Source organism: Ruditapes philippinarum, unplaced genomic scaffold (assembly GCF_026571515.1).
Source record: "Ruditapes philippinarum isolate M1 unplaced genomic scaffold, ASM2657151v2 ctg4252_1_1_1_1, whole genome shotgun sequence".
In the NCBI taxonomy this organism is placed as follows: domain Eukaryota; kingdom Metazoa; phylum Mollusca; class Bivalvia; order Venerida; family Veneridae; genus Ruditapes; species Ruditapes philippinarum.
The window spans coordinates 18,594-42,463 of record NW_026858509.1 but is presented as its reverse complement, the minus strand read 5'-3'; the positions used below and the strand labels follow the sequence as shown (position 1 = coordinate 42,463).

The window sequence follows — 23,870 nt, the reverse complement described above, 5'->3', positions numbered from 1 at the left end:
CATGTTTCAGCAGGAAATTACATGACTTTTACCTGCTGGGCCCCTTTCTTGGCAACATGCATGTTTCAGCAGGAAATTACATGACTTTCACCTACTGGGCCCCTTTCTTGGCAACATGCATGTTTCACCTGCTGGGCCTCTTTCTTGGCAACATGCATGTTTCAGCAGGAAATTACATGACTTTCACCTACTGGGCTCTTTTCTTGGCAACATGCATGTTTCAGCAGGAAAATACATGACTTTTACATGCTGGGCTCCTTTCTTGGCAACATGCTTGTTTCATCAGGAAATTACATGACTTTTACCTACTGGGCTCCTTTCTTGGCAACATGCATGTTTCAGCAGGAAATTACATGACTTTTACCTGCTGGGCTCCTTTCTTGGCAACATGCATGTTTCATCAGGAAATTACATGACTTTTACCTGCTGGGCCCCTTTCTTGGCAACATGCATGTTTCAGCAGTGACCAGAGTTAGAGGTCTAGAATAGGCATAACACTACTTTCATAATTTCTCACATTTTTATTGGCTGACATTCTTTCTAATATATATTGACTGTGTATACAATACTAAGTATTACAATCTTTAACCAAGTATTTTACAGGTTTGGAGGAGTTTGTCAATGATTACCTAGCTCAACAGAATGCTGCTGTCACTGAATACAACAAAAAAGTGGAGGAAATGATTGAAAGCTATAGAGATTTGTTTAGTTGAACAATTAAAATACATGTATAATTCTTTTACATATATATTCCTGAGAGTGGAGGTGGGGAAGAAGAAAATATTCAAAGTATTATCTTCAGTTATGACCAGTGCATATTAATTCAGGTTGTGAACCATTTGATGGTGGAAGTAATTTTACTTTTTTCGTCACAGATTTAATATGTGGTAGTCATACAAAATGAAGCAGTAAAGTTGGAATAATCCTTTTGCTATTTCTATGTTTTAATATGATGGCAATAATACCTATATTGTACTACAGTATCAGGCAGTAGTTTCAAATTTTGATCTGAAATGACATGATATTAACCCAACATTGATCTGCCTTTAATGGAGGAATGTGATCTAAAAATATTTTAGGAAATATCCCACATAGTTATTCACTTATTGATGAAATGATTTTCAAAATAAGATGTGAAATTAAGTAGGATGAATGGAATAATCCCTCTATAGATCTGCTCAAATAAGGAATAATTTACATTAACATGGGAAATATCCCATATAGATCTGCAAATTAATAGTAGCAATCTCAAAATAAAATAAGTGATTATAATGCAGTTTACAAAATGCTGTTAAAAGATCAAGAAATTTTGTAAAATTAACCAAACATTTACAGAAAATTACATAATTACAAGGTTAATTTACATTAACATTGAAGTAAACATTGTCATAATTATAAATGTTTTAAGACCAGCTTTTATTGTTCTGTTACATGTGTTCAGTCTGTTAGTTACCAAATATCTTGTTGTTTGTATGTCCAACTTTTCATGCGATTCACTGTATATTCATCATAAAATCATTAATAACCAAGGTGGAGATAAATGCACCAAATTGTTAACTGATAGTTAACATTCTTGTGGGTTTATATAATGCCATATTTATATTGTATTGTACTCTAGCTTTAAATGGTACCAGTTCAGGATTATACATTCCATAGATATATATTTTGCTGTGATATTGAAAAAAAGATTCCATCCATTTGAATGAAATTATTTAAATTGTATTATGTATTGTATTGTATAATTTGCATATTTTATGAATTTGATCTTCTCTATATGATCTCAAAGCTGGGTAAATTTTAACAACAACAAATATATGTATAGTATACATACTGCATAATCATTATTATGGCACAAATTTTCATGGTTTTCGTGGATAGGTCAATCGACGAATTTTAGAATCAACAAAATCTTATTTCATCTGCTGTACAATAACTTTTATTATGTTATTAGCATTACTTTTTTCCACAATCCACAAATTTAAGAATACACAAAAACATCTTTTTTGACAAATCCACAACATTTCATGCTCACGAATTTAAGTGAATACACTGTACCTTTTAGGACATGGGACGAACTTATGTTTTTCTCCATTCAAACATTTATTATAAATAGATTAAGTAGCAAGGTACATGTTTTAGCTTAGGAAATAAGCTTCTAAGACAGTGCTGGTGTCATACCAGTTATGATAATATAAATTCAATTGGATTAGGATCAAATAATCAGACAACTAACTGATCAGCCATTATATAGATGTGTCCACCAAATTTATAAACTTGTATCTTTTTGTGATTATTTTTCAGAAACACATTACCGTAATTAATAATTACAGAACAAGCGTCATTGTGCAAAAAAAACTCCAAACCCTTTTAAAAAGTTGTCAACATGAAACTTCAGAATAGTTGCTTATCGTGACAAGATGCAGTTGTAAGACAAGGGGCATGATTAAATTATTATGGAAACACTATTTTTGAAGTCATGCCCCTTTTTAATTTGAAATTTTTAACAGACAAGTGTCAAGACTGCATGCAGTGCTCTTTTCTGTTGATGTCATAGTTTAAATTACCACCAGGCCATTTTAATGCTTCCCATTTTCTTCCATTCAAAGCTCATAGTATGAATTGTTAAAAGTGGCTTGAAATATCACAAAATATGTATTGTATTTTTATCACAAATACAGAAAATACTTTGAATGTAATCATAAATTATTTTCTTTTTCTTCTAATATTTTATAGAATTTTAGTTAATTGATTCTATACAATAAATTATTAATGCTATTTATTTACTATAAATAACTTGTTCAAAGTTAACTTTTTTTAATGTACAAGTTCAAGAAAGATGAAATGTTTTTTTTTCCGTATATGTTGTTATTAGAAGTGCTTCTTTATATGTGCATAATTTATAATGATTTCTCATTGTTTTGACTATATTTATTTGTATTAGTGTTTAAAAGTTGCTCAGTATTAAAATGTTTTGCTTCATCTGTATAAATCTTTATTTTTTTCTATGTCCTGTATATCTTGACATTGATTTAAACTAGACCCCTGTTGTAGAGTGGTTATGATTGCTAACTTCAAATTCTTTGCTCCTCATTGCTGTAGGTTTGAATCCTAGCTTGTGTAAGGTCAATGGTTTAACTCAGTTGCCCTCCAGTGCCTGAAATAATAATGCCAGAGGTCTTCCTCCATCAGTAAAGCTGGCATGAGACAATTATAAACCACACCAAAGCAAATACTCAGATTGTGTCAGAACTGTAAAGCAATATCTTTCAACAAGTACTGGCATTCAAGAAAGGGCAAAAATAAATTTGCTTTAGGTATAACCCCTACAGGGAATGAACCAGCAACCTTGTGAATGCTCTCCATCATTTCTTTGCTTTAAACTTTTGGTATGCGTATTGACAGCCTTAATGATGAAAAGTTGGGTTGAAACCAAAACTTATTCTTGTAGTCATGTAGTGTGGCGAGGTAAACAACTTTTATTGACTGAAACAATAGGATGACACAATTTTGGTTTGGTGTGTCTGTCTGATTATGTCTGGGCTATAAAATAACAATAGATCTATAAATTCTCAAACTACCTGGTAAATATGTCAAAACTAGATGAGAAAGAGTGTTGCCAGCAACAACCAGAAATGTAACTCCCAAGGTTATTCTTAAGGGTCAATGGTGAAAAATGAGTGCTTTCTTTTGCTTGTTCATGTTACATAGCCAAAATTTATGATTACCAAATTACTTGTCACAAATGTTGAACTCTAAGGTGTTGTGAGCAACTGGTTTTTTCCTTTGAACAATAATTTTCACTCTCGGCGGGCTAAAAAAGTTGCCCTTGGGTGTTTTTTTTACAATGTAAAATGGTAAACAATAGACATACTAAAATTGAATTATAAATAATTTATTATACATTATAATATAGTCATTACATTACAAGGAATGTCATGATATAACAATATTGCACTAAATCAACAGCAGAATACATAATAATTGCAATAAAACATATAACAAGATTAAGTTCTCTTTTTACCTTATACAAATTTATTTCAGTTTAATTACAGTATATTGAAAGCTATAAGCTTATTGAAACACTCTAAATCCGTTCCTAAAACTAACCAGTACTAAGCAGTGAATGTAAAGTTTCTTGCTCAAGGAAACAACAGCTTGCCCCTGACGGGGTTTAAACGCACACAGCCAGCAATCCTTATATTACTATCCTGACGTGTTAACCACTTGGTCATGCAGCCACACTCTTTTTTATAGTAATTATACAAATGTTGTTTTATTTTATTAACATTGTCAACACTGGAAAAGGAAGTCACACTTATTCAGAGCTTTTGTGTCACTAGTGGACTAAACAGTAGAATATCTTTTCTCAAGAATTGTAAAAAAAATGTCATTTTTGATCAATTACATTAAAAAAATCAGTCAATAACTGAATCAAATATAGAATTTTGCTTTTTAGAAATGAATCAAATATTGTTCTTTTTAAAAAAATAGCATTAATGCATAGTAAATACATAAGAATTTTCATTAATGGAATGTAATCACATCTGAACGAGTCCCTCGCAGGCAGCGAGATTAAACAAGAAGTTTTCAGTTGCTGGTGGCATTTTTCTCTCCTTTAAACTTTCCAGCGCTATAGTGCCATCTTCTCCAGCTAGTGATTTCAAATTGTTCAATAATTCTTTGGTTTTAGTGGCCACATCCTGAAAACCAGCCAATTTAAAATATATCTCATCAAAAATCTTAGTCATCATTTTGATTAATAAACCAAAAACCATGCTAAATACATTAAATAGACTTATAAATGTTCGAATAAAATGCTGCAGAAGATTGTTTTCGATATACAAGGGAGTTTTATGCGCTTAAAACAATTAAACCTAATTTGTAGGATTTCCAAATCACATTTTATTATAATTTCTATGAATCACCATTCAAGAAATGGATATCTTGACACAAGTTTTTTTGAAAGTTTTTTTCTTTTATTTGATTTACTTAAATGGCATCAAAAAAACTGACATAATTTCTATACCTTAATAACTTGCTGTTGATTTATATCTGTGTCTTCGATCAATTTCACCATAAACATGGCTATGTCTTTATGTAATTTTCCCATTGCAAGAGCATCTGAAAACATTCACAATAAACTTAGTAAAACAAGCTTAATATTAAAACACAAATTGAATATTTTCTATTTCCTACTCTTTTTCCCTATTTTATATCTTTTTCATATCAAAATGTGATAATAATTACAAATGATTAAGGATGTCTAAAAATCGGAAATTAATATATCCATTTGGCCTCTGTCAATGAGCTAACATTGTCATATTATACAAACAGTGAATATTAACAAGAGGGCCATGATGGCCCTGAGTTGCTCACCAGAAACAACTGCTTTTCAGTGTTGGAAATTATCCATTGTCAATATTTTCTAATATTAAATTTGAGCATAGAATATGTTTAAACAATAATTTGAAGAAATGCCATGACCTGGGGCATTTAAGCTTTAGCTTAAATGGGGCCAATCAAATTAATATGAGCAAACTTGATAAAGAGTACCTAAGAATGCTACAGACAAAGTTTGGTGATCATCTTTCAATTATTTCAGGAGAAAATGATGTTCAAAGGTATTTCTATTTTTGGCTTTAGTGGCCCCTAAAAGGGGCTAATCAAATTAGTATGAGCAAACTTGATAAAGAGTACCTAAGAATGCTACAGACAAAGTTTGGTGATCATCAATCAATTAGTTCTGTAGAAATAGACGTTTAAAGGTATTTCTATTTTAAGCTTTAGCGGCCCTAAAAGGGGCCAATCAAATTAAAATAAGCAAAAAACCCAAGAATGCTACAGACAAAGTTTGGTGATCATCCATCAATTAGTTCTGTAGAAATAGACATTTAAAGGTATTTTTAGCTTTAGCGGGCTAATCAAATTCATATGAGCACACTTGATAAAGAGTACCTAAGAATGCTACAGACAAAGTTTCGTGATCATCTATCAATTAGTTCTGTAGAAGATGTTTAAAGGTTTTTCTATTTTTAGCCATAGAGACCCCTAAAAGGGGCCAATCAGTTTAATATGAGCAAAATTGATAAAACACTACCCAAGAATGCTACAGACAAAGTTTGGTGATCATCCATCCATTAGTTCTGTAGTAGATGTTTAAGATTTTTTTCTATTTTTAGCTCTCAGCCTCTGTTGACCCCTAAAAAGGAGCAATTGAAATGACATGAGCAAATTCAAGTGTGGCTGTCATAAGGATGCTACAGACCAAATTTGAAGTAAATCTGTCGTGCAGTTTCAGAGAAGAAGACGACTGTTGACGCATGACGACGGATGCCAGAGCATCCCCCTTTGATACTAATAGCTCACCCTGAACCTTTGGTTCTGGTGAGCTAATAACAAGCATTTAAAATCATTACCAGGATTTTTATTCAAATAATGTAAAAAACTCAATTTTAAGCTGATTTACGATAATTTCACATTGCTTTACTAAACTTAGTACCATAAAAACTAACAAAAGTTGAATAGCTCACAGAAACCATTGAAATGATCGATTTTCCAAAATACTGTAAGTGATGATGCTAAAAATAGATTTGTGATTATGACATAAAGTATGAATACCTTTAGCATGAGGAGCTACGCTGATTTGTCCTGCGGTACCATTGACAAACACGTCATACAGATCACTCCTGAAATATCAGTTTATATCTTAATGTCTGAACTTCCAAAGAATATTTATATCAAGTTTAACATCATTCAACATTTTAACACTCAATTTCAGTTGTGTAACATTACTTTCCTTAACATACAATTACTTCATTATTTTCTGTTTATTCTTTAATATCAAATTTATTTGTTAAGGATTTGTAAAATATAATATTTTCAGTATCGTCCCACAAGGAAAATTATTTACTCAATGTCTTATATTGTCACTTCCATAAAGTGAGATATATAATTATCCAAACTGTCATATTGTCAAAGTGAAATATCATTATATGACATTTCAGATACCATCATAAAGTGAATGTGAAACATGAATAATGTTGCATATGTAAAGTGAAATATGACATTTCATAAGCTATCTCATAGGGAAAGTGAAATATGAATACTGTAGCATAGGGAAAGTGAAATATGACATTTCATAAGCTGTCTAATATGGAAAGTGAAATATGAATATTTTCACATTGGAAAAGTGAAATACATGTATGAAGTTTAAAATTTTATCACATAAGGAAAAAAAATTATGAACATAAATAATGAAATTACATAAATACATTGTATGAAACAATATGATTTTACATCAATATCAAGGTCGCTTCAGTAATCACCAATTCCTGGAATACAGCCAATTGCAATTAAAATTTGAAATCTTGGTACATCAGAAGATTAAAATGACTTCTTTATCAATCTAAGGTTGTCTCCCTTAGACCATACCTTTTTCTTATCTTAAAAACTTTGGTAACATGAAGAACAAGACATTTATTAGCCTCTTTTTATTAAAAACAAATACTTATCTCTGTCAAAATTCAATCCTACAGAACTAGTGGTAAGTATAAATTAAAAGCCATAGACCTTTATCACTGTAAATTATCTTAAGTTTAAAAGTCTCTGTGATTTTTAACTTTATATGAAAGGTCTCTTCTCGCTGGGAAATTTTCTTCAAAATCACGCAGTTTTCCCAAAATATTTGAACTTGCACCAGCTTTTTTACTTCCCAAATTAGTGATTTAGTAATAAATCTTTCCAAAATCAAACCACTGAGTCTATACCTGAACTCTATTTTACTTCCTAAATCAGCAAATTTAGTAATAAATCTTTCCAAAATCAAACCACTGAGTCTATACCTGAACTCTATTTTACTTCCTAAATCAGCAAATTTAGTAATAAATCTTTCCAAAATCAAACCACTGAGTCTATACCTGAACTCTATTTTACTTCCTAAATCAGCAAATTTAGTAATAAATCTTTCCAAAATCAAACCACTGAGTCTAAATCGGGACTCTATTTTACTTCCTAAATTAGCAAATTTAGTGATAAATCTCTCAAAAATTAAACCATCAAGTGTATACCTGGACTCTATAGTAGCATCTGTGAATCCAGCAACATAATGTGTATTTGTCTTCAGCTGATCTATCTCCTCCTCTATCAGCTCCACATACGGATGAACAATGTTCCAATTCTGACGGTGCCATATAAATGCTGGTAATGATCTTAAAACATATATCATATAAAACATATATTCTGTGGGTTTTTTTTGTTGTTGTTTTTTTCTCGAAAATTTTGAAATTCTGACCAAATTTGACATTCACTTTATTAACTATTATTTTATTTGTGAAGAGTGGCTTCATCAAATGTTTATTAATATTATAGAGATATACCAAAATTATTGTATTTTGTCTCAAATTATGTCAAAGAAAACATTTACTTTTTAACAATAAAAATAATTTAACGACCCATTATGCATAAGAAATACTTCTATTTTCATTTCTCAAAACTTTTTTATTTTTGGTGTCCTGTTATAGTCGCCAAAAAGTTACTAATTGGCCAATTAGCTGAACCATCTTTAGCCTCTGTTACCTTTGGCATTTAGTATAGTTATAGTGGTTTAGTATTTTGTATGGAAATCAAAATACTACTGTCTTCATCAAAATACTACTTTCTTCAAATGTTGCTACTTTTATAACAAATAATTTCACTTCTAACGGCCTTTTCCCTTCTATAGTAGGGGCCGTTATAGGGCTGCTTCCCCAAAGAAAAATTGTTTAAAACCATGCAATTTCCCCCAAAATTGAATTTACATAAAGTTTATTCTTCCCCTTTTGCCAATATACCGTGTAAATTTTCCCCCAAAATTAAGGGTAGGGCTGCTTCCCCAACCTGTGAAAAAAGCCTGCTTTGTGCTCCTTTCCTCAAGTGATAAACATTTAACAATCTCTAAAGCCATTTCTACCATTTCTAAAGAAGGAATACATTATTTCTTTCTGAGGTAAAATAAGCCTTTAATAATAATCCAATGTTAATCTCTTCTGATAACTTACTCTTATTTACATTTTAAATGACTGTCTTGCTGTCCTTACCTTGTAAACTGCAATAAGTCTTTTATAGAATGGGGAGGGAAATATACAGCAATTCTCTTCTTGAGTAACAATGCTGTATATATCAGTATAGTCTCCACACCAAACATCTCAATCACACCTGAAATAATCATAACAACTTCAGTCAATAACACTTAGTTACACAGTCAAGAACACTTCAGAACACAGTCAAAAACACTTAATTACAAAGTCAAGAACACTTCATAACACAGTCAACAACACTTAATTACACAGTCAATAACACTTTATTACACAGTAAAAAAACACTTAATTACACAGTCAAGAGCAATTCATAACACAGTCAATAACACCTAATTACACAGTCAAGAACACTTCATAAAAGAATCAAGAATTTTTTATATCACAGTGAAAAACACTTCATAACAAAGTCAAGAAATCTTCATATATATCACAGTCAAGGACACTTAATTACACAGTTAAGAACACTTAATAAAAGAATCAAGAAAACTTCACTAATAACACATATAAGAACATTTAATAAGACAGTCAAGAACACTGAAAAACACAGTCAAGAGCACTTCATAACTCAGTCAAGAAGTTGAACACTTCATAACACAGTCAAGAACACTAAATAAGACTGTCAAGGATACAAAATAACACAGTTAAGAACACTTACTAACACTAATTGTCAATTTGAAGAACTTTTGTTTAAAAAATGCATGTCTCTTCATCCTATATTACCATTTATATTGATTTTTTTTCAGATTTATCCATTTAATTGATATGCTGTGACAAGAAAACGTAATCATTATTGTTAGATACATGCAAGGTCTAGTTGAAGTAGTACTCTACATAATTTAGTAGAAAATATTATCAATAATTCCAATAAAGTGACATTGGCATATTGAAACAAAAACCAAGTGGCATTGTGGTCGACTAGTAATATAAGGGTGGCTGGCTGTGTGGGTTCGAACCCCGTCAGGGGCAAGCCCTTGTTTCCTTAAGCAATAAACTTTTCACTCATAGCTCAGTACTGGTTGGTTCAAAGAATGGATTGGATAGTGTGTCTATAAGCCAACAGCTTTCAACACAATCAAACTAAAATACATGTATATTTTGTATAAAAAGTAAAAAATTCAATGTAGACTAATAACTAAACATTAGAATCCTATTCTGGTCACTAAGAACTTATTGTTCTTGTGACATAATATCATAATGCATGTAATTATAATCAATAACCCCTTTACATGTACACAATAAGTTTGTTTGATTGGGTTTTACATCACACTGACACAGTATAGGTCATATGGCAATGTTCCACCTTTACTGGTAGAGGAAGAACTTAGGTGCCCTTTCATGTATTATTTCAGGCACAAACGGGCTCCAGAGTAGAACCAGCGACATTCCGTAAGCTAGCTGGATAGCTTCCTCACATGAAAGAATCCAAAGACCTTGTCGGATTTGAACCCACAGCAGTGAGGGGCAAGTGGTTTGAAGTTAACAACCTTAACCACCCGGCCCGCCTCTACAAAATAAGTAATGAGACCATGAAAATTGTGCATTTGTTGACCATCTCACTATAAAATAACTAACCTGCTAAGTTGGAATTAGCATAGGCATGCTTTATCTGATAATCCTGTGTTGAAAATTTTCCATTTTCCTCACTGTTGCATTTTCCTTTAGTAACAACAGCAAGATAGACTTCTAGTATAGAGGTCGGAGATCCTGTTTTACAATAACGCTGACACAGAATTTGGCACAGGGCTTCATACTTTTCTGGATTGAAGTCTTTCGATAGTAGAATAACAGAAAATGCGGTTACCTAAAATAAAATAATTTAAAGTTCAAAACAGAGTTGAAGTCTAATATATCTAGAAACTATCTAATTTCTAAAGCATAATGAGTTACTCAGTTAGCAATTTTATATTGTGATAAAAATTACACCCGGGACCTGGTTATGACTTAATTTACAAAAAAAAAAAATTAAACAAAAACTAAGTAACTGTGAGTGGTGATTTAATTTTGTGACCTTATATATTATGGAGTTCTTTCTGAAAAGCTTATTATGATTAAGCATTGATTTCATTACCTTTGGCAAGTTGTCCCTGTCTTCAACTTTGTGAGTATATATATAATACCATTGCCTCCCAAGCTGGCTATATAGAAAATCTACAATGTGTTCACTACTTTGACTAAGACAACATTTTCTTGTGAACAAGGCTCTTTGTGCTTCAGTTACCATGGGATATGACCAGGTCCACAGAACATCATTATTTGTATCCTTCTCTGTAATTAGTCAAATACCAGGTTAACAGTGATTTGAATGAAGAAAGAGGTTGTGGTTCACAAAAATACAGCAATTTATTTCATCCTTTTCAAAAGATCGTATCAGCGATTTTTTCCGTTAAATTGTGAATGGGTCCAGTACTGTGACAATTGTGAAAAAAATGTCAAAATTGTAAATTTTTTTCTTTATAAGAGCTGTCGGTAGGACAGCAACGCTCGAATATTCTTAGTGCTTGATAGTAAAGAGCCTTGATAATGTAAAATTTTCTAAGTGAACAAAAGGGCAAAATCAAAATTTTTCTTTAAATCCATGTTACAGTTATAGGCCTTGACGATAGTCCTATTATGATCTCAAAGAAGAGTATAAAATTTCAACTTGTTTCAAATCCAGATGTCAATAGAATATGAAAATATGACATTATCTGAGGTGGTATGCAAACCCTAAATGTAAATTCTAAGTTGAAAAAGGGGCATTATTCTGTCAAAATGCTTCATAGAGTTACCTCCTCCTGTCTACAGGTTGGGTTAATGATGGTTAACAAGTGTGCAAAGTTTCAAAGCCATATGTCAATGGACTTTGAAAATATTTGAGGTGTTACAAAAACTTAAATGTAAATTCTAAGTTGAAAGAGGGGCATTATTCTGTCAAAATGCTTCATAGAAATACCTCCTCCTGTCTACAGGTTGGGTTAATGATGGTTAACAAGTGTGCAAAGTTTCAAAGCCATATGTCAATGGACTTTGAAAATATTTGAGATATTACAAAAACTTTAATGTAAATTCTAAGTCAAACAAGAGCTGTCGGTAGGACAGCAACGCTCGACTATTCTTAGTGCTTGATAGTAAAAAAATGCTTGATACAGTTACCTCCTCCTGTTTACAGGTTGGGGTCATGATGGTGAACAAGTGTGCAAAGTTTCAAAGCCATATGTCTATGGACTTTGAAAATATTTGAACTATTACAAAAACTTTAACATAAGTGGTTACGCCGACGCCGACGCTCGGGTGACTACAATAGCTCTACTTATTCTTATCGAATAGTCGAGCTAAAAAGGGGCATAATTCAGTCAAAATGCTTGATACAGTTACCTCCTTCTGTCTACAGGTTAAGTTCATGATGATGAACAAGTATGCAAAGTTTCAAAGCCATACGTCAATGGACATATTTGAGGTATTACAAAAACTTTAACATAAGTGTTTATGCCGACGCCGACACCGAAGCTCGGGTGACTACAATAGCTCTATATATTCTTATCGAATAGTCGAGCTAAAAATGAAAATTGATGTAGATCTACAAGGAATTACCCAAATGGCCCTTTTACAGATATTTCACAAAGAATTTTAACCATTCCTCTGTTTACTACACTATAACCGGATGTTTACCTCGTACACCGTATTTATATCAGATTTGTTTGAAATGTACAACTTGATCAGAATATGTTCTAAAAATTTGACCAGTTCGCTGAAAAATGTCCGTACAACTGAAAGACAAATCTAAATTCATTGAGCTTGAAATATCCTTGCCCACAAAGTTTAAATTATCAAAAATGCTGTTGCAAAATTCCCATTAATTCGGGTTTTATTTAATTTTAACATATATTTTTGCCGTTTCGGACATTTACTCCATCAGACTGTAATAAAAATATCTGCGAATCAAATTCATGAATTCGAAAACCTAGCTAAAAGCCATTTTCCAGCACACAATAGAGTGTAATAATGAACTTCATATTTTTTTCAATTAAAGTTAAATAAAACAGCTATTTCTTTGTAAGAAAATAAAATAATACTGTATAATTGTATGAATAATTCCATACAAAAATAAAGTAAATACACAAGGTTACGCAGAAAATATCTCTATTTATAGTGGAAGATGCCACTAAGATTGTTTAAAACCAATTTATTTTTTGAAAAATTTGCAATAGATATTAAAGGAATATTGATAATTTTCAAACAAAGTATTTTTTTTAATTTGAGGGTAAATAAAGTTTCCTTTTAAAAGGAAAGGCTTGCCCAGTTGAGCCATCATCCAATCCCTTTAAAAATGATTAAAAAAAACCAAAAACTCCTAAATCAACTCTTTATGATAAAGAAATAATTTAAATTATATAAAAAAAAAAAAAAATTGACCTTATATACCAGAAAAAAACAAGGTACCTATGATTTTACAGGTATAGAGAGGTCAATTTATTACTATTTTTTTAATTATTTGTATATAATAAAGGGTTTATTAAGTTTGTTTTTTTTTTTGAAAAAAAAAAACCACTTTTAAAGGGGTAGGTAGGGTAACTGGATAAGCACCTGTGCCCATTTGTGCCACCAGTGTTATGCATGCAAATTTGGACAAAAGAAGGACCAGAAGTCCACTGATTATAACTGAACCAGAACATGCTGACGATAACAGTAACAACTTTTTTTGTAAAAACAAATATTTTTTTGTCAAAAACGATTTGAAATCTATTCTCTTTTATATAAAACTAATAAAGAAAATAATCAATCGTAAAAATTCTAACATTGGCTCTCCCACGTGGAGGAAATAAAAGTATCTATCTATCATACTGAAGGGAAACAAGTGTGCCACTTTTTTTCGCAGAAAGAGTCATTCGTTTTGGTAGTTGCTAATTTCATTAAAATAGCAGCTTTATAGTCAAGTAAATGCACTAAAAGACTTTGTTTCGTGGTACCAATTAATATGCATGTATCAACTATGTTACAACTAAAATATCTCTGTTGTATAAAACTAAGAAAGACAAAAATCAATCATAAAAGAAACTAACTTTTGCATCTTAAAAACAAATTGAGACGGATCATTTTCGTTTATAATTTATTTCTTCCTTCTGCTTACGCTTTAAACCAATAAATCAAGTTAAAATAGAAATCCTATTTATAGAAACAAACTGGGATTACCGAAGTAACTAAAAATAGCTTAGATTTCCGTAATATTACTTCGTCTGATTCCGCAGTATGACAGATGTCACGATTGCAGCGGAAACCTGGACTGGTTTCCTGTTCCATCATGCAGTTAACAAATTTAAGCAGGAAACCACCTAACCATAACAACTTTTCCAAAACAAATGATACTAGAAAAAGAGAAATATGTAATTCTGTTATGTACATCATTGGTGTTATTCCCCAGAGATTTGTAGTGCTTATAGGTAAAGGCCTGTTTTAACAGCCTTGCTTTGAGTTTACTCTTTTACGATGTGATTAAATGTCCACCTTATTATCAATAAGTCTAGGTTTAAATCATGGCAGAAGATTTTTCAGGTTTACAAAAAATAAGTTATGAAGAATAAATTTCGTGTGTCTGTCTGTTACAGAACTGTTTTGGCAAGAATCTATCATACAAACAAAAAATTCTTGATAATTAAGTTAATTAATTAGTATAATTATTGTCATTGATCCGTTAAGTATCCAGAAAATTGACTATCCGATTAAATGTAACTTGTAAAATGGGAGTATAAACATACCGGAAGTCACTGTTTTACTCGAATATAAAAAAGGTATTTATTTTCATTTTTAGTGATTTCAGTAAAGAATTTAAATTACAATTTAACTGCGAAGTAACTATTTAAATCATAATGTATTAAAGAAGTTATTTGGTAACCTATCAATCCTGCAGACACCAAATCACAGAGGGCTGCCATTTTAAATACTTTGCAGCTTCCGGTGAACGAAGTATTAAGCCCGGGAAAATCAATTTATTTTCCCGAAAAATGCCAGACTTGGTCTTTTAGTCATATCCATTGCATATGCCGTCAATTAACGCATTTATTTAATCAAGATACTTTACAATATACCGATACAGTACCTGAGTAAACGTTTAAAAATAAACGAATTTGACGCCAATTCACAAGCGTCGGAATGTATTCCTTTTATATTTATATAGATATACACTTATACAGTACAGAACAGTGCACAGAATTGCACCCGTTCAATGTATCTATCTATCTCTAACCATTCACACTCCCAGTACACCTAAAAGACAGCTCAGCTGGTGTAAATTTTAATGCATCGATCATTAACGTTTTGTCTGAAAAAAAAAACCAACAACACCGAATGCCAGGCTATAATACATGAAGGTCTTGGCGGAATATTTATAGACTTAAATGTGTTTCCGTGCATACGCAGTTGTAAATGCACGAAAAAGTGCAATAACCCTCTAATATCACATATTGGTTATTCTATGATGGGCAAAGTTTAAAAGCCATGATGGGCACTGACGTTCTATGTATTTACATCAGCGACGAATCTTTCACTGAAATGCCGGTGGTATATTTTGTAAAATAGACTTAAACAAAGTCGCTTATGAACTCCAAAACGGCAAAATTGAAAATGTTTCAGGCTCATTTTGAATTGAACCTGTTCCTGTCCACGCCCCCTATCAACGGGTTATATAGTATTAAATATTTCGAAAATATATTATCTTTTATTAGTTTATACGAATTTATTTTACTTCGATTGTGTTGGAAGCTATAGCTATAAGCTTATTGAAACACTCTTAAATCAGTTTCTAGAACCAGCCAGTATTAAGCAACGAGTGTAAAGTTTCTTGCTCATGAAAACAACGGGTCAAGGGGCGACTTTTTACGGACTTAATACATCACAGATGTGACAATGAAATAGAGTAAAATTGAATTTCTGAAGAACGCCAAAAATGGCTATCTTCCACGCCACTAGCACATGCTTTAACAGTATTCAAAAAATATATAAATATAGAATCCCTAAAGAAAGCCCAACACGACAAAATTGAAAATGTTGCAGGCTCGGTTTGATTGAGCCTGTTCATGGACGGTACTGGAAAGTGCAAGTTACCGTCTACGCCCCCTAGCACCGGCTTAAGCAGAATTCAACATTTAAACATGAAATAGTAAAATTTTGAATTTAGAAACATCCGCAGATGTGTTCATACGGCGGTTATCATGGAACCTTCAATGTGACACTACCGTGCCATTCCATGAAAAGCGGCGTATGGTCCTCAAGTAATAAAAAGCGTGTGCCCTAAACGAGAAAACAATGGGCGGAACTAATTAAAATGGAATTTTGAAAGGGGATCAGAGGTTATGAAGCCTGCATATCACAGATAAGACGTCAAAAGACAAATTTAAAAAGCAGGCAACATATCCTAAGGGTGATTCAACATTATTCAAGTAGGAATATTGGAACCACCCAACTAGAAAATGCCGAAAAGTTGAAACTAAAAATACCACAAGCACAACAATAATGTCGTGCTGAACGATCTTCAAGACACTTCAAAAATATAACATCTTTTATTGAATGTATGGGCGACATTAATGGACTCTAAATGACACTAACAGCACGGATGTGACAATAAAATCTAATAGGATAAAATTTAATTTCTTAAGAACGCCTAAAACGGCAAAATTGAAAATGTACCAGACTTGGTTTTATTGAGCCTTTTCGGGGACAGTAGTGGTAATTACACCGGCTTAAAATCACGTTATGTCCATCAAAGCGTAAATGTTGAGTGTGCAGGTAGAAGTAAAAAGAAGTTTACATTTTGCCACAATCGTTTCCGACTCCATATTCTACTTTTAATGAATATCCAATAACCCATATGACACATGGGAATTTCTATAAATATCCTTCAGAATGTATCGGTTACGTCCAGTTGATAAAAATGACAGTCTCTTGTATTTTAGGCAGTTTTTATAAACTTATTCCTTATCATTTCTATTTATCAATTTATCAATTATTGATCAATCTCCATCAAAATAGTTTATCTTTTGAAATATGTATTTGACGAAACCCAACTGACCATAATGTTTCTTTAGGCAGTATTCAACAGTTCGAAATTTAATATCATCCGATGTAACACTTATAAACAATAATTGAGACATGGCTTTCTTTTTATCTGGAAGCTTCTTTTACTCTGTTAATAGTTTTTATTAAGACACAAAAGATATTAGAATTATACTAAAGGCAAACTGTTAGAATGCCATGACGTATGTGTACGTCATTAATGAATGTGGGTAAAACGACCTACAAACAAGGAGTATCTACCCCATTTTTTCATCAATTTGTTTCAATTACGATTTTTTAATCCTACAAAAAATTTTGTACAAGTTTAAATTTTCCTTCTTTGCCTTTGTAAAATGTAAAAAATTGCACTACTCACAAAAACATCATCATTATTGTTAAAACGTGTCACTACGACTACGCGAAAATAACACAAAAAACTCACATTTCCAAATGTTGCAAATATTGAAAAGTGATTTGTAATCGAAAATAATCTGAATATCCACTATATTAATATTGCCAAGTCATAAAATAAAGTTTCGATTTGCGACAATTATATGACATCTATGAACTTCTTTGTTGTCATTTGAATCAAAATAACTATGGCCCCAATTTAGCGTAATTATCAAAATTATGTTCTTAACTTAAATCATATTGGGAACCTTCATTGTAAAATCCAATTCAAAATGTATTCATTAAAGTCATTAGAGTTGACAAATGAATACACACGTCAAATATCAAAATGATAGTAAATTCGACTCGTTTCGTGGATCTTTTCTGGTGAGATACTAGCATGTGTAATTCTTTAAATATATTCATTTGTCAGTAATACTTTCATGTTGATTAACTTCCGGCATATGAATTTCGATAGATATGCAAAGTGATGAGTACACATATGAAGCAGATATGCAAAAGTCATAACATAGCTTCAATTCAAAAGTTAAATTTATTATTTTGATAATTTTTGAACAATTCATAATTAAAACACAAATGTATGCGTAAGATAAGATAAGTAAATGATTTCATGCAAATATCTTCAGCTGGTACTTAATGTCACTTATTGTATGAGTGAACAGACTTGATCTAAACTGTCTGCAATCTTAATTTATTGCAGATTTCTTTTTTTATGATTCAATTCGATCCTGCTTTGACAATGCTATTTATATCAAATACAGTTTTAATTAACGTCTTGCTCCCCCTTCTCCTTACGTTGTAATAAGTTAAGTTTTAATTTACATCTCTCATTTACATATTGCCCCTTATTCCGTTAAAGCATTATCGGTCTTAATTTTTCATCTTGTTTGTTCTTTCGTTGTAATATGCTCACATTGTCTCTTCTTCCGTTTTAATGTGCTCGGTTTTAATCAACATATTGCCTCTTTTTACGTTTTAAACGTTCGGCTTAAATAAACATTTTGCCCAATCTTTCGTTGTAACATGCTCGGTTTTAATATGTATTTACCCGTTCTGTCGGTGTAACATGCTCGGTTTTGAGAAAGAAAGTAAGACCGACCAAGGAATGAAAACAGTCTTCCTAAAGTCTTCAAATAACAGACGGTCAAACTAAGGCCCATGACGTATTCGTGAAAATACTGATATCCAAAATTTTGATTGACATCATTAGCTGACTAAGAATATTTTGCTAAACACGAAAGGTTTGAGGAATTCAACTATCAACCTATTAAATCTTATTTGATTTTATCGAACCTTTATGCTGTCAGTTTAGGACAAATGGTGACAGTGGTACGGTACGCCTTTCAAAAGACCTTTGATAATAAGAGTTTAATTAATCCATTGATGTTTACTTATTAAGGTCCTAGGGTATGTCATTCAAAACTGTCGGTTTTTTTGTAACAAGTGTTAACTTTGTTATAAGTGTGCCTAAACTAAATAATCTTGTTTATTTGCGAAATGGACAGTTGAACTATGTGGAAAATGAAAAATGTTCCTTCCTGTTTGGAAAATGTAATTTGTGATATGAAATTAAAAAGAATCCGAAAATGCCTAACCCAGGTGGAAATCCACAATATTTCTTGTAGAGTGAGAATGCTGAAAAACCATACATAGAAGGTATATAAGCTAGGCTTATTATTAAATATCAATCAATTTATTTACTTAAAGCAAAAATATAAGATATTTATCATTATATTTACTTTTTTACTTAATTTATTTACAAGATAAGAGACATGAAGATTTTATACAGTAAGATAAATTTTGATGAAACTGTGTTACATTTATAAACAACATCGGTCATAATTTCTTGATGATTTTGTCTTAACTAAAAAATTGCTCATATTACATAATCTAAAACGTATTCTTCTAATAGCGCAAATGATAATGTAATGAAAGAAATGTGTTCTGTATCAAACGGGTGATATGTAATAAGTCGTTTCTTATAAAAATTAAGCGGACCTCATTTTCTCTAATTCCTATAATAAAATATCATAGTCAAAGATTTCCTAGACGGTAATATATGCTGATATGTTTTATAACAGATGGTTAAAAACGATCATATTTGAAAATACTTTATTACTATTATTTGACTATTACTAAACCTAGTACAATGTCTTATATATGTGCACATAATGTAATAGCATTTACTCAATATTCAAATTAAAAATCTGATTTTTAATGCTGTTTAAGTTTATTCTCTAATTTTGAATTTTTCAGTTCTTTTACAAGTTATTGTTGTGATGGCCATGAAGTCAAACGCACAGAACAATCAACGACGAACGATTTGTGGTGGAATATTACGTACAAATCCGGTAGTGTCAATTAACTATATGCAGACACGGTCATTGCACTCACTATCTAGAACCTTACGTTCTATACGCGAGCGAAGTAAAGATATCATTCAGATCTATGTAAGTCGTTCTCTTTTTTTAAATGATGTATAACTTACAATTTACTGCTGTATCTAAATTATTTGTTATTGCTTTTCATAGATATTTATATTCTATCAATATCAAATGTATGTCCTTGCATTAAAACAGATTAGAGGATATCGTTAAAATGCATAGCTCACGATAGACTTAATGTGAAAATGCTAAAACAAACTAAGACAATATAATGGAAACCTTTACGAAAGAAAAAAAAAATTCAAAATGTTGCAGACTCCGAAGTCCAAGCTACATTATCAATGGTGCCTGTAACATCTCGTTTACAAGTGCAATCATCTTTCGACTAAAATAATAATTTTGAATTTTCGTTTTGATTAAAACAGATTTATTTTGGCTCATCAGTTAGAGGACATACAGCATCATTTTTGTTTATTTGATAGTGACCCCAGTTTGCATTCTTTCCCCAGGAAGCGATATTCTTATGAAATTTATGACGTCTCCTGATCAAATCTCATAAACACTATATACTCCACATATTTTGTAAACACAACTGAATCATAAATGGTTTAACTGGTTTGCTGTTAAAAAAATGATTGGCTTTGGTTTAGAAGAACTATTTTAAAGAAATATCCAGTTTATTTACAGCAGTATTCAATTTATTATATAATTAGATAATAATTAGATAATTATATTTTTTATAAATCCTCTTTACTTTATTTCAGAATGAGAATGAACAATATTTGTTGTCAAATGAAAGGATATATTCTGAGGATTTTGAATGCATGTGGCAAATATTACCACAATCTTCAATTCCTACAATTACTCTCGAAAATGTATGTACCACATACGTGTAGCCTCGCCTTTTAATAATAAACTTAATCTTTTAATTATAAACTAGTTAACAAAGATCTACAATAATTATATATCAAACTTAACATATATGACACTGTTCAATTCGCTAAGTCATAAATTTGTAGATAAAACGGTCAGGTATACTATAGTTTGTTGTTGTTATTATTATTATTATCATCATCATCATCATCATTATAACTATTATTATTGCTTTTTCACGATGTTCATCTCTTTGTTCGTATGTTTGTTTTCTTCTTCGCTTTCGAATCAAATTTTATCCTTCATATACATTACTTTTATCCAAGTTTCTGATGAAAACAATGCTTATGACCGTATAATTGAATATCCATTGATTTACACAAAGCTATTTTGGATACGATACGTTATTTGAGTCCCAATTGTCTTCCTTTCAAATGTCACATTTTTGACTTGTAAAAACGACTTATTTTTAAGGTAATCTAACAAAACAAGGATGAGTATCAGTGTAGGGAATCTTCACTGTTTCATTATAAAATATAATTATACTTGAACCACACACAAACTAATCATTTAGAAAACGTTTTGCTATGTCATAACTGGTGGAGAACATGTCTGTATTAATATGCATTCATTTCTGACTTAATAACATTTTATAGTTTAATACTTTTATGTTTATCTCTTCAGCTACCCAGAAATCTAAACATCACATTTGAGATAATAAAGGAGATATTGTCAGCAATTAGGACAGTGAAACATGAGATAAATGACATAGACCTCAGTTTTACCATCAGCAACCTTGAAAGTATGGCTTATGACGCACTTTGTTCTCTTAATTACCTAGGTCTTCAGTCGGGCGTCACACTTTCCCGCCAAATATATTTACGACAGACGACAGTATCTTGTTATACAGAAATAACCCTTATGAGAAGATATTTAATCGAAAGGGAGATTTTTAAAAATGTCGTTTCAATAACGAATGGTCTGTTTCACAGCTATAATACATTTATGCATCAGATTTAATTAATGTTAATTTCTAGTCTTTTTTTATTTATTTGTCAAACGGGTATATATGCATGTATTTGTCTTAGTTTTGTTTTATGTCTGACTGCCTGTTTCATCTGTTTGTCTAAAATTTTCATTTGTTAGATAAACTGAAGATTTCTATGTAACAGAATATTTCAACAGAAAATATTGGTTTTAAATATTTGACCCCATCGGTTTCACAAATTGTTAAGCGAAATTTCGTTCGTTAAGTAAAAATAGAATACCTATTATTTTTCCTAAATGAGTACACTTTTATTGAAAGTTTAAATATAAAGAGTTTTTTTCTTTGTTTATATGTTCAGACTTTATGGAAGTTATGCCAACTGACACTTTTGTGCAATATCTTATAATAATGGTTCGTAGCTATATGCTAGTGCGTTTACTGATATGCCCATATCTTGTGTTCAGAAATATATCATTTTCTTTATGATAATTCGTCATTTCATTTTGACTGTTAAGTATCTACGAGTGCATTGAACAGGTTTACATCATTATTTCTTTTGTTATGTATTATAGAAATATATATTTAATAAAACATTACAAAAAAATGTTGACTTACTCATTAAATATTGTTTATAGAAAAGTCTGAAAGATAAATATGTTGTTTCATGATTGCGACTTGCTTGTTCAAATCCAAGTTTTCAGGGTAAAAAAGCGATTCTATATATTGATATCATTTTGTAAATTCAATTTTGGAACCAATCAAATGACTCTTAATGATAAACATGGCGATTAAAAGATTTTATCGGGTATCAAATGGTGTGCATGTTACCTCTAAAATATATCCATAGTGGAGTGTAAGAAGAGCATTTGATTAATATTGTCGTTCAAAACATGCAATAGATATTCAAACTGTGAAAAAACAAACTACATATGTATGTATGTATTGTATTTTTAAACAGAGTCGGTTAACTTTAGTTATAAACACTTCTATTGATCAAACCTACACAGAAATAGACGTTTTATTTGCTTTTTAACTGTTGATGATGATTGAAAAGCTTTATATTGTTAATGTCATATTTTAGTTTCCAAAAAGTGGACTAATTGATCATAAACGCAAGACCCCCTCCCCCTTTTTTATTTGCAATTACATGATTGTATTACACTTACAGTGATTCAGTATCTTGTACGAAATTTAATATACCATTATTTTCATTATACTACTTTTGTGACAAATTATTTTTCGTTCAGTGCCGTACCCGGGTCTACATTATAAAACATGGACATATGTATATTAATTTGCCTTTTCTGTTGAAAGAAAATGTAATTGTTTCTGAAGTCCATTAAAAGGCACATTATGTCTCAGAAACGCTTTTATTTTCATTTTTCAAATGCTTTTATTTTAGTGCCCTGTTATAGTTTCCAAAATCTGAAACATATTTTGCTTCTGGTGCTATTTTTGCAATAAGTAAAAAATATATAAAAAATAGTGGTTTACAATTTTGCCGTGTTTGGTTTTTTAGGGGTTCTGTTTTTCACTATTTTATTGTCACATCCCTGTTATGACGATCGTTAAGCACGACATTATTGTTGTGTATACATTTTACATGGTGTTTTTAGTTTCTTGTATTTGGCCTTTTTCAATGTGGGTGGTTCCAGTATTCCTACTTGAATACTGTATAATCACCCTTAGGATATGTTGCCTGCTTTTTAACTTTGTCTTTTGACGTCTTATATGTGATATGCAGGCTTCATAACCTCGGATCCCCTTTCTAAATTCCATTTTATTTAGTTCCGCCCATTGTTTTCTCGTTTAGGCCACGCATTCTTTTACTAAGGGACCATACGCCGCTTTTCATGGAATGACACTAATGTGGCACATTGAAGGTTCCATGATAACCGCCGTATGAACACATATGCGGATGTTTCTAAATTCAAAATTTCACCATTTTAGTGTTCTGCTTAAGCCGGTGCTAGGGGGCGTAGACGGTAACTTGCAATTTCCATTACCGTCCATGAACAGGCTCAATCAAACCGAGCCTGCAACATTTAACAATTTTGCCGAGTTGGGCTTTCTTTAGGGGTTCTGTTTTTCACTATTTTAGTATTTTATATTGAA

The 23,870-nt window shown here is 31.3% G+C and overlaps 2 protein-coding genes across 2 annotated transcripts in view; one reads left to right on the top strand and one right to left on the bottom strand.

Annotated features, from left to right (window-relative positions):
• The window catches only part of LOC132753444 (dynein axonemal assembly factor 9-like), a 103,626-nt gene extending 101,188 nt beyond the window's left edge, over positions 1-2,438 (top strand). Inside the window, exon 35 of the mRNA XM_060743919.1 lies at positions 604-2,438. Coding sequence (XP_060599902.1) covers positions 604-713 — 110 coding nt within the window. The 3' untranslated portion in view covers positions 714-2,438. The remainder of the gene's footprint in view (positions 1-603) is intronic.
• Positions 2,439-3,876: 1,438 nt separating this feature from the next.
• Positions 3,877-15,053, bottom strand: LOC132753443 (DENN domain-containing protein 10-like). The gene is made up of 8 exons (XM_060743918.1): positions 14,944-15,053; positions 11,143-11,339; positions 10,647-10,875; positions 9,075-9,192; positions 8,067-8,207; positions 6,619-6,686; positions 5,027-5,121; positions 3,877-4,700 (listed from the first exon to the last, which is right to left on the bottom strand). Exons 1-8 carry the CDS (start codon positions 14,981-14,983, stop codon positions 4,539-4,541), a joined length of 1,050 nt encoding a protein of 349 aa, XP_060599901.1. The 5' UTR covers positions 14,984-15,053; the 3' UTR covers positions 3,877-4,538.
• Between the last annotated feature and the right edge of the window lie 8,817 nt (positions 15,054-23,870).